This window comes from Chelonoidis abingdonii, chromosome 2 (genome assembly GCF_003597395.2).
Source record: "Chelonoidis abingdonii isolate Lonesome George chromosome 2, CheloAbing_2.0, whole genome shotgun sequence".
NCBI classification, from domain to species: domain Eukaryota; kingdom Metazoa; phylum Chordata; order Testudines; family Testudinidae; genus Chelonoidis; species Chelonoidis abingdonii.
The window spans coordinates 42,970,758-42,983,612 of NC_133770.1; the positions used below are offsets into that span (position 1 = coordinate 42,970,758).

At 38.1% G+C, this 12,855-nt stretch overlaps 1 protein-coding gene across 1 annotated transcript in view; it reads right to left on the reverse strand.

Annotated features, from left to right (window-relative positions):
- The window catches only part of LOC116826251 (macrophage mannose receptor 1-like), a 58,921-nt gene extending 46,399 nt beyond the window's left edge, over positions 1 to 12,522 (reverse strand). Inside the window, 5 exon segments of the mRNA XM_075061942.1 lie at positions 1,204 to 1,317; positions 1,890 to 2,054; positions 3,650 to 3,823; positions 10,701 to 11,102; positions 12,462 to 12,522. Of these exon segments, the coding sequence (XP_074918043.1) occupies positions 1,204 to 1,317; positions 1,890 to 2,054; positions 3,650 to 3,823; positions 10,701 to 11,102; positions 12,462 to 12,522 (916 nt within the window).
- Positions 12,523 to 12,855: the final 333 nt, after the last annotated feature.

A 12,855-nucleotide genomic window follows, 5' to 3' on the forward strand; every position in this document is an offset into this window, starting at 1 on the left:
ATCAGAATGGAACTGGATTCCACCTATCTACAATAACATTAAATATATTAAGAGTATATATAATAAAAAATAATTATTTGGATACACATGCATAGTAAAACTTTCTACCAAGGGTATTTAACCACATGTAACCATCTAAATAAAAACAAACAAATATCTATATCTATATCTCTGTATGCACAGACTATTATCTTATAGGTTACTATCATCAATCATCATCAGTTCAAAGTTCCCCTTCCCGCCAATCTCTCACTGGGGGCTGTCTAATGCCAAAGCTAGTCTTTGAGCATCATGCTTCCTTCGCTGGTGCCTGGAGCTGGCCCTGGCTATAGCACACAACCCAAGATTTAAGAATCCGAAGTGCCTTTCAAAATCTGAGAGGGACGAGGTGTGGAGCATGCTTTCAGAAATCTTAAAAGAGCAACACTCGGATGCAGAAACTACAGAACCCACACTATCAAAAAAGAAAATCAACTTTCTGCTGGTGGCATCTGACTCAGATGACGAAAATGAACATGATTCACTGTACACTGCTTTGGATTGTTATTGAGCAGAACCTGCCATCAGCATGGACACGTGTCCTCTGGAATGGTTGTTGAAGCTTCAAAGGACATGAATCTTTAGTGCGTCTGGCGTGTAAATATCTTGTGACGCCAGCTAAAACAGTGTCATGCAAATGCCTATTCTCATTTCATGACGTGACATTGTAAACAAGAAGCAAGCAGCATTATCATCTTCTGCAAATGTAAACAAACTTGTTAGTCTGAGCAATTGGCTGAATGAGAAGTAGGACTGAGTGGAGTTGTAGGCTCTAAAGTTTTACACTGTTTTTGAAGTTTTTGAAGGCAGGTTTTTTGTTTTTTACATAATTCTACATTTGTAAGTTCAACTTTCATGATAAAGAAATTGTACTACAGTACTTGTATTAGGTGAACTGAAAAATACTATTTCCTCTGTTTTTTACAGTGCAAATATCTGTAATAAATAAAGTGAGTACAGTACATTTTGTATTCTGTGTTGTAATTGAAATCAATATATTTGAAAATAAGGAAAACATCCAAAAATATTTAAATAAATGGTATTGTATTATTGTTTAATCATGCAATTAATCATGAGTAATGTTTTTTAATTGCTTGCTGAGATCCATTGTGCTCATATGAAAACAGAATTCTGGTTTTAAATATTCAACAGATTTATACCTACCTGGTGCCCAGTTCAAGTATCTGAAAGGACTACCACCAATCCATTGCCATCCACTCTTTAAATCCAGCCTGTTAAGCCCAGTCCAGAGAGCAGAACCCATACTTTCAGTTAACCCTAAACAAGAAATTGCATGACATGCTGCACTATTGCATTTTTGGAGAAGATCAGTCAGTAAAATTATATTTTGTAAATTATTCATGTATGTGCATTTCAGACAGGCTAATAAGAAGTTAATTAACATTTCATGCTGAAATTTTGACAAGAAGCTGCATTTCTTAAATCAGTATGAGAAATAATGGCAGCAATTGCAAAGTGAACATGAGCAAGATTCCATAGAGTAAACTCAGCCTTGAAGCTATAAGTAAAACACATTAACAAATGGTCAATTTCATTATTATCCTGCTCCAAACTAGAGGTTAAAAACTGTTCTTCTGTTCACTGACAATTCCTAAAGTAGCCTAAAATACCACATTTGTTGACATTATTGGACCCATCAGCACATACATCCATTCATACGAAGCTAACCACCTTTATATAAACTCTTGGAAGTAGCATTAAACACTAAAAATGAAACAAGTTCCTTCCATCCTACTGTTTCCAAAAGACTATCAGAGGAGGTAGCTATAATACTATGCCTTGTATTCCCAGAGTGCAAGTCAGAGCTTTCTAGTGGTTTCTTACTTTACCTCTTAGATACATTTGCTCATGCAGCTGTGTGATGCTTAATAATTCTGCATTCTGTTGCTGGCAGCTTTTTCTTGCTTGGTGCCATGTTAGAGCTGATTGGGAGTTTATCTGGTAGTGGAAACCTGTTGAAGGATCTGTCTTCCAAAATCTAATGGTGTCTTTATCTGCAGAGAAATGAAAGATACAGTCTGATTACTAGTAATGATGACTAACCAGGTAAAATTGGTTATGGAGTCAAACAGAGTCTGATATTTTTGTAAAACGTCATTGTGCCAGTTCCACAGGAAATCCGGCAACAATTCAAGAAGGCCAAGAAGACAAGATAATAATGCCAGCACACCAGAAATTGTGTGAAACTGGCAATTATTGCCACTTGTGGAATGGGGGACACTTGGTTTGTAGGGTTACTTCAGACTGGACGAAAGGTGCCATATTTGCATGGAATATTATCAATGGAATCTGCAACGGTCTGTAGGAGTCAATTCTTCCCTTGATGGAGTTATGCACACAGGCACCACAGAGAGCAACGAAAGCTGGGTTAGCAGCCCCAATAACTGAACTGAGCCTTAAATAGTTTCTAGATTAATACACTTTATGGGGTTAAAAAACATCTGGTACACTTCCGCCTGTAGTAGACTGACCATTATGTCACTGAGGCATAGATTTACTACTCTTTTGGATTCTTTTGCTTTTTTGGGTTGTTGTAAATCTGAGTGTTCATAAAATACAAAAGAAGAAATAAGTCAGATATTGAATTGTAAACAAAGCCAATCCAAAGAAGAGTTGAAAGAAAGGCTTGACAGAGTTGGCTGTGAATAACAAACTTTGGAAACAGTTTGCTCAAATGCAGATGGAGGGGATTCCTTTATGCTGGATGTTTGTAGCCCCTCTCTAGGGACTTGAAGAAGTGTGTCTTAATCAGGGATCTGAATCATGATGGAAAAGCATTTTGAATCCACAGGAGAGGAAGTGAGGTTTAAGGATAATAGGCATCATGGAAGAAGGCACAACAATGGAAGAGAATCTAGGGAAGAACTGAGATACAGTGAGAGCTGAGATGTAAGGAGGCAGATGAGAAAGTGAGGAGAAGAAACTTGTTGTTCATGTTAAAGTCAAGGGTAAGTCAGTGAAGGGATTTGGAGAAGGACTGATGTCGGCAGAGCCATAGCAGAGGAAGAATTTTAGCAGCAGCAATTTTGAGAGACTGAATGTGGGGAAGATGGTAGATGAAGGAGAATGTTGCAGTGGTTCAGACAAGTTGGGACTAAAGAGTTTTCGTAGATGATTTTATTAAAAAAAACATGTTAGAAAGCATAAAACTAGATTATTGCAACATGAGATATTAACTTTTCTTGAGTAAGCAAATTCATAACTAAGCATCCTACATTAATTGTAACTCTGTTCTCATATGCATATCCATTACAACAGGGTCTCATTGCAGGATTATGCAATACTGAGCCTTGCACATGCTATTAGTACAATATAGTAAGGTGTAAATGGGGTACATTCTATTATCCTGCTTTTCAGCAAGACTTTAAGTGAGGGGAACTGTATGCTCTTTTATTTTCTATTCTTTTCTATTCACATATGCAACATTTTGTATTTCTGCCTTGCAAAGAAGAACGGGATGTGGGAATGAGTCATATACTGCAGTTTTATCTGTTAGACTATTCGACATTAACAAGACAGTTACATTTTGCTAGCATTGGTTTGTTAAATACTGTGCTGTAAGCAAACAACATATTAATGCAGAACTTACATTTTAATGGGCAAAATCCATATAACTGGTCTGCATCAAAGTCTGCAGTTGTACCATACCAGAGCCAACTGTCTGTCCGGCCAGCATCTGTACACTTACTGTACCATTTGCTATTAAACTTGAAAGGGAATACGCAGGGTGCCCCATTTGCATTTCCTAGCAATGTAAAGATATCTAAGGAGACAAAATAACAAAAACACACAAGTGATAATATATTAATGTAGGCAGGGTCTACTGTATACAGAACATGCTGGAGAATGCCTTCCAAATAGCATCACATTCCAGGTCATCTTTTCCAAATTTTCTTTCTTCCTTCTATTGAAAAATTCAGTTCAACAAGTTCTGAGACTCAATTAGCCTAATCATTTTATAAAACAGTATTAGCCTTGACATGAAAACTTTTCTAACTTAACATTTACAAATCACATTTCTATTACAAACTGTGTTTCTACAGAAATTCAGTAAAACTCTCGAGAATGTGTTTACCTTTTTATGAAGTATACAAAGAAATTACTTGTCTATCTTTATACAATTACTCTCTTTCTCTCGTGTGTGTGTGTGTGTGTGTGTGTGTGTGTATTTGTGACAAAATAGCCAATGTTGGTATGGTGGGTCCCACACTTTTCTTGGATGGGGGCAGGGGAGCCTAGGACACCACCACTTGCCCCTTGTCTTGGGACACCAAGAGCCCCACTAGTGGCCCTCGCTAGGAAGGTGATAGAAGAGGGAAGCAGGGAAGGGGTCTGGGTTTGCTCCTCTCTCTGAATCCCAGCCCCTCTCAACCCTTATAGGTTTCTGCTCCTTTTCCCCCTGGATCCTTGACACTGGGGGTGGGAGTTTCCTTGCTCTGCTGGGACAGGGTCTCACTTCCTCTGGTTCTGTGGTCTTTCAATTCTCAGCAACACACCTCCAAACTCCAGCTCTCTCCTTCCTCACTTCACCCTGTCTGCTTGAAGCAGGGTTTTTTTTATTAGGTTCTTGAAAGGGCCTTAATTGGCTACAGGTGCACCAATTAACCTGTAGTGACCTTCCCTAATCAACAGGAAACCATGCCTTAATTAGCCAAGGGCTTACATATTGCCCCTAGCACTCTCCCACTGCTCCTTGGCCCTGCTGTATCACTATATATATAATCTTAGGGCTGTCCATTAATTGCAATTATCTCACATGATTAATTCAAAAAGATTAATCACAGTTTTAATCGCACTGTTAAACAATAGAACACCAATTGAAATTTATTAAATATTCTTGATGTTCTTCTACATTTTCAAATATATTGATTTCAATTATAACACAGAATACAAAGTGCACAGTGCTCACTTTATATTATTTTATTACAAATAGTTGTACTATAAAAATGATAAACAAAAGAAATAGTATTTTTCAATTCACCTCATACAAGTACCATAGTCAATCTCTATCGTGAAAGTGCAATTTACAGCTTTAGATTTTTTTTGATACATAACTGCGCTCAGAAAAATAAAATAATGTAAAACTTTAGAGCCTACAAGTCCACTCAGTCCTACTTCTTGTTCAGCCAATCGCTAAGAGAAACAAGTTTATTTACATTTACAGGAGATAATGCTGCCCACTTCTTATTTACAACTGTGCAACTCATGGGAGGGACCCAGAGGGTGGTACCAGCTAAAGAGGGAGCGGGGGTACACGACCTCCCCATGGCTGCAAAATGACTCCTCTCTGCCTCCAGCCTGGGAGCCCCATGCTCTCCCTGTCTCCTTCCCATCCCACATTACCTGTGTCCTCCTGCTGTGCCAGGAACCACAGCATCAAAAGAAGCAGAACATGGGGCCTCAAGCTGGCAGCTCCTCCAGCATGGCTGTACCAGTTCCACCCTCAGCCGCAGCCTGAGTCCTGTCCCCTGGTGGGGCTGTACAGACCACAGACAGGAGACGCAGCTACATGAAAGGGCTGGTATCAGTACAGCCACACCAGCTGAACTGCCGGTGTGGGGCCGCCTGGCAGTGGCAACCCCACATTCTGCTCCTTTCAACACTGAGGTTCCCTGCTGAATGTGCCCCCCCCCAAGTGTCTGGGGGGCATGTGACCCTTCTTGCCCCTTTCAGGCCACCATTCCAGAAGACAGGCTTCGATGCTGTTGATGCTCATTAAAAAAAATGTGTTAATTAAATTTGTGACTGAGCTCCTTTGAGAAGAATTGTACCTCTCTTGCTCTGTGTTTTACCCACATTCTGCTATATATTTCATGTTATAGCAGTCTCTGATGATGACCCAGCATGCTGGTTGTTTTAAGAAGATTTTCACTGCCGATGTGATAAAATGCAAAGAAGATACCAATGTGAGATTTCTAAAGATAGCTACAGCACTCGATCCAAAGTTTTAAGAATCTGAAGTGCCTTCCAAAATCTGAGAGGGACGGGGTGTGGAGGATGCTTTAGAAGTCTTAAAAGAGCAACACTGTAATGTGGAAACTACAGAACCTGAACCACCAAATAATTAATAAATAAATACATACATATATACATAAAAAAAAAGCAATCTTCTGCTGGTGGCATCTGATTCAGATGATGAAAATGAACATGCATAGGTCTGCACTTCTTTTGGACTGCTATCAAACAGAATTCATCATCAGAATGGATGCATGTCCTCTGGAATGGTGGTTGAAGCACGAATGGACATATAAATCTTTAGCACATCTGGCAGGCAAATATCTTGCTACACCAGCTACAACAGTGCCATGCGAATGCCTGTTCTCACTTTCAGATGACACCATTAATAAGAAGAGGGCAGCATTATCTCCTATAAATGTAAACAAACTTCTTTGTCTGAGAGATTGGCTGAACAAGAAGTAAGACTGAGTGAACTTGTAAGCTCTAAAGTTTTACATTTTATTTTTGAATGCACTTATTTTTGTACAAAATTTTACCTTTGTAAGATCAACTTTCATGATAAAGAGATTGCACTACAATATTTGTATTAAGTGAATTGAAAAATACTATTTTATTTTTACAGTGCAAATATTTATAATAAAAATAAATATAAAGTGAGCACTGCATATTTTGTATTCTGTGTTGTAACTGAAATCAATATATTTGAAAACTTGGAAAACATACAAAAATATTTATATAAATAGTATTCTATTATTGTTTAGCAGCAAGATTAATTATAATTAATTTTTAATCACTTGACAGCCTATATATCTATATAAATCTGGAGAAATACATTTAAATTTGAATTAAATATAAATAGTTAAAAATACTGACTTAAGGAAAAAAAGTGAAATCAGTGAAAATGACTAGTTTGTTTACATACCCTCTAAGCCTAAGTAATGGATATTCAATTTTCCAGCTAATCATCAGTTATTGAATAACCATGAACACTGAGCAAATGCAGGGAAAAGTATACAGCTCAATGGAAAAAGTAAAACTAAAATGAAAAATAACCTTATACAGAAGTAGAAAAGATTGGTATATCCCAAACAAATATAATTAAAGCACTGAAAAGCATTTTTCCATAACAAAAAAGTTTATTATGAATGTTAAACTTTCTCAGTTATAGACCTGTAAGTCTTATATGTGCACTTGGCCAATTAGTTAAAATTATAATTAAAAACAGAACAATGAAACACCTGGAAGATCATGATCTGATAATGTCTAATCAGCATGGTTTCTGCAAAGAAAAATCATGTTCATTAATCTCTTAGAATTCTTTGACCATGTCAATAAACTAGCGGATAAAAGAGAACTAGTTGACATACTTTTTATAGATCTCCAAACAGCCTTTGACAAGAGGCTACTACAGAAGCTAACTAATCATGGGTTATTGGGCAAAATATAGTCATGGATCAAAAACTGGCTAGGAGGTAGAAAGCAAAAAGTAAGATTAAATAGACAATTTTCATCCTGGAAAAATGTTAACAGGCCAGTGTCTCAAGGATGCATACTAGGCCCTGCACTGCCTACTATATTTGTTAATGATTTGTAAACGGTGTAGCAATGTAGCAAAATTTGCAGAGGGCACAAAGTTATTTAGGTTAGTCAGGACCAGAAAGAACTGCGAGAAATGTTAGAAACACCTAAGAAAGCTAGATGATTGAGCAGCTGTTGCAGCATCCCCTCATCTCTGGAGGTAACTTGTGTCAAAACTGGCATCAACCTGCATACTCCCTGGCTGGCCAGTGTGGAGCTGCAGGGGTGTGCGCCTGACTCAGTTTCTTCTTGTGGGCTATCAGTAAGTTCAATGAGGCTTTATGGAGTTAACAGTGTCCCTTCCAGGGTGGGGGGTGTCATTTATTTAGTCAAAGGCCAAAAGAACATTCAGGGAAGTCTTCATCCCTAGAGTCCTAGCTGGGGAATGAGAGTTAATCTTTGTCTGTCTGCATCATTCAAATCCATCTTTCTCCTCCATCCAAGATCTTGATTTGTGATCCTCTTCTGGAGTCAGGCCTCCTGACATCACCTGAGGAATAGTTTCTTCTTGGGACACATGCCCTCTGCAGACGTCAAACCACTGCAGCTCTTCTCTGGAGTAGTTTCCCAGTGATCTGGATCTCCTGCCACTGTCTGGTAAGGTCCTTTTGCTGAAACTGGGCCTCCCAAGGCACTTGGCATTCACAGCTCTTCCATCTCAGAACCTGCTCCCCACAGGAGCACCCTTCCTAAGTCCACCTTTTCTGCTCCTTACTTCAGGAAAGCTTTTTCTGTTCTGCTGACCTTCCTGACTGGGCCCACTTAACCTTTTATTAGGCCCTGTATTTCTTAGCTATTTAACTGCAACCCAGCCATTTAGGCAATTAACTACTTACAGATAGATCTGGGTTGGCTCGTTCACAGGTAGGCTAGGTGCCTGACCCTCTCAGAAAGTCAGTTACCCTGTGACAGCACCCTGAAGGCCAATGAAATGCAATGTACATAAATGCACAAAGTTATCCATATTGGAGGCAAAAATGCAAGTTGTACACCTCACAGGATTCTAAATTAACTGTATCAAAACAGGAAAGGGACCTGTGCATCTCTGTAGACAGCTCAGTGACAACCTTGGCTCACTGTACAGCTGCAGTCAAAAAAGCAAACAAGATGCTAGGCTGCATAGGGAATGAAATGAAGAATAAAAAGAATTGGGGATTAGTCCTGCTTTGAGCAGGGGGTTGGACTAGATGACCTCCTGAGGTCCCTTCCAATCCTGATATTCTATGATTTTATGAAGAATGTAATAACTTTATATAAACCAATGGTGCTGCCTCATCTGGAATACAGTTTGCAGTATTAGTCATCCCCTGTCAAAAAGGATATTGCAAAATTAGACAGAGTACAGAGAAGGGTAATAAGAATGATCAAGCGCCTGGAAAAATTATCTTATGAAGAGAGATTGAAATGATTGGGGTTGTTTACTATAGAAAGGAGATGAAAAAGTACATAAAATAAAGACTGATATAAAGAAAGTAAATCAGGAACATCTGTTCACCCTGTCTCATACACCAGAGCAAGGAGACATTCAATTAAATTAAAAGGTGGGAAATTCAACACTGATAAAAGGACATACTTCTTTACATAATGGGTAGAAAGACTGTAGGACTTACTGCCACAGGAAGCCACCGAGACCAAGGACTTAGCAAGATTAAAAAAGGAATTGGATGTTTACATAGGTTGCAAGAATATCTAGAAATTATAATTAAATACAAACATTTTGGAAGAGATATTACATGTCATGCTTCATGGTTTTAGCCAGTCTCTAACTATTAGAGATCAGGATAAGACCTAGTGTATGGGGCAGATCACCATGCACTTGCCTGTTGCAGGGTTCTTATGCCTTCCTCTTAAACATTTGTTGCTACTCACTGTCAGAGACACAGTACTGGACTATATGGACTTTAGATGTGATCCAGTGTGGTAATTTCTATGCTCTCAACTCTGTTCAGATACTATGGTGAAGAGTGCAATACTAAAACTAACAGAGAGAAAGAAAACTCTCTTATACAGCGAGTAGGTGTTGTGACTGAGACGAGACTGCAAGATTGGACCCCAAATAAATAACTTTACAGTAACATGAGGCAAGGTCTCTCAACACTTCCTGCCCATTGTTATCAAAAGAAAACTAGGAAGTGAGGGAGCTGTAGGGAGGCTGATTCACAAAAGTGTCCCTAGCCAACAAAGCACTTAAGCATATACCTGACTTTTTAAGCAAGTGCTTAAGTTCCACTTAATTGATGGGAGTTAAACACCTGCTAAGATCTTTCTGGAATAGGGATGTATTTAAACATTTGCTCAAGTGCTTTTCTGAATCAGGACTTTAGAGAGGAAATCATCTGAATTATGCTCCTGGTGAATGTGTATAGTAACAACTATCACTAACTACAGCAGCTGAAAACCAAACTTCCAGATGCACTGACTTGTGAGGTAAATGAGAGAACTTGCTTTTTTCACTAATTTCATATTTTAAAATCTTTTTTTAAGATGCATTTCTATTCCATAGATGAACTGGTTTAAAATATAAATCTTTCAGTGTATTGCATCCAGATTCATAATCAGTGAGAGAAATCTGGGAGAAAAATTCCTTTGAGGCCACCAAACTTGATGAGAGCAGTGAACATAAGCCAGTGAGCAGAAAGTAATTTTTCATGCAGAGTAGTTGAATAAACTAACAATATGATGATAATGATATACACAATACTTACAGTGTAATTTCACATTTCTTTGTCAAAGAAGCCAGGTACAATCACTAAGATACCAATGCAGCAAATCATACGCTTAAGTGTTTTGCTGGATCAGTGCCTAATTTCATCTACATGTTGTAGCAGTCATCATTCTCTATGTGTTGCATCTACAGTGTAATCACATAGTTGTCCTTGTGTCATTATTAACACTTAGCTGATAAAATTACCTTTCTCAAGTTAGCCACCAACTTGGAAGGTCAGTTCACTCAAGGCCCAGTTCTGTAATACATCCATATTCAAAACTTCATGTTTAAAACTGAGTCAAGGATTGTGGGGTCAAATGTAGAAGAGTCCATATGCTCTAATAAATACACAAAGAAATTTGCAAAATAATAAAAGGATTAATTTTCAGACCTTTACCTTCATAGCCCCAGGAGCACAAATCATCTGTGGTTCCATAGATCTTCCATTTGCTCTTTACACTTGCTCCCTTGGATAGTATGATATTTTCTTCGTCTCGGTTGCCAGAATGAAAAAATAAATCTTCTCCTTCAAGTGAAAACAGGGCTTCATTTCTGCATCCCCATTGTTGAAGTTCACTTGTCTTGTTGCAAGGATTCAGAGTGATTGCAGCCTGGTCTTTCTTTGACGGCACTCCCAAACATAGCTTCAATGCCACACTCAAAAGCTGGTGATCAGAGACCCACCTGAATTTTTGTGACTCATTGTCCTGGTTGCAAATGGCAGTTCTGATTGAGCTAGAACTGTGAGCTTGTACACAGCGCTTGTGGTCTTCATTATATATTAAAAATATTCCACTATCTGTAAAACAACATGAGTAAACACATTTTTTTGGCAAGAGGGGTTTGTAAGCAGAAGAGTAGATTTTTTCCTAGTGAAAGAAGCATAATTTTTACCACTTAACTATAGGTTCTGTTAAACCTAAGCAGAAAAAAGTAATTTCTTCTGAAGTACTGATAACTGAGGAGAAACCATGTGTGACTCATGCATGCACGGAGAAGCAATCATTCACATACACGCACAGATCAAATACATAAGACGTTTTTCCAAGAAGCCTTTCAAAGATGAACACTGTGAGAATTCAAAATAACTTCAAGCAGATGATATCACTGGGTATAGTGTGTTAAAATTGCTTTGTATGTTTATTAACTAGACTAATGTCAGTGGTAATGTCTTATACATTTGTTCAGCCTGAAACACACCATTGGTGATTTATATATTTTAAATATGATATATCATAAAAATCAACAACTGTATTTTAGAGACTCAGATTTTAAAGTTTGACAAATCCTAAGGCCAAATTTCATTGCATCGATTGTCCATTCATTGGTGTCATTATTGTAAACATAATAATAAATAATTATAATAATGCTGTGCAATTTGTTGCATTACTGGCAATCATTTATTTATATAATATCTAACCTCCTCTCTGTCATTTACTGTGCTATCCTGGTCTGATTTTACTTTTTTAATAATCTGAAAATCAACCAATTGCCTATTTCAGTTATTTTTTTGGAAAAGTTCCTACAGAGTATTTCTAATTCTCCATACTGAACCTTTCCACTTTCATTTTTCAGAAGCATCAATTTCTAGTCAAATCTTTCAGGCTGAACCCTGCGTTCCTTATACAGTCAAAACTCATTGTGTCAAATTATGTCACTACCCTGCTCCACAGAGTAGAACCAGCTGGCGTTGTGTGGACATAGAGCTCTGTTCATAACCTGAGGGGACAATGTCCTCTGCTCCAGGCATGACAACACTGTATAATGTTCCAAACACATTTCCTTTATTGTAAATCCAATTTTGAGTCTTTGATTCTCCTCTTATGCATCCTAGTTCCAATCGGAAGTAACTCCACTGAAGCTAAAGGAATTACACTTGTGTAAATGAGAGGTGACTTCAATCAGAACTTGTCTCTCTCGCCATGGAAAACATTTGTGAGACATTTAAGGTTAAGCAGACAAGATGTTGTTTTTCACATCTCATCTACATAGAGCTGCATCCCTATCCCATTTCTATAAGCCATTCAAATTAATAATTTCAGAAATAAAATATGAATAAGCAGACTGCATCAAAGGGGGTTAAAGTGACCCAGGAAAAGCATGAGAAGAGAAGCACTTCTATATCCTTATTTACAACAGACCTAGGATCTGGACTTACCCAGCTGCTGAATAGTTTCCTGGATAAGAGAGAGAAAAACCAGGAGTAGTGAGAGAGTCATTGCAAATATTTAATTGCTTTCTTCTGCTGTGTCAGTAGTTCCCATCACAAACTAAAAGATTCTTATGCAATGAGCTGCATAGTAGGGCCTTCTTAGTTCTGAAGGCAGATGAATCAGGGGAAGTTTCTAAATAAGGAAATATCCTGTCACATGTAACATTTTGAAACACCAAGAATTCACAGAGCAAACTTTGATATTGTAAGTGAATCGCTTTCTACTGAGGCTAAAGTCTTCTTCCACAGAAATGCAAGCGATAAGCAAAGTGGGGTCAGTTCAGTGCAGATTTTCTGGGGACATGTTTGTGTGACAAATAGATCAGGTGTTGGGTTGCCA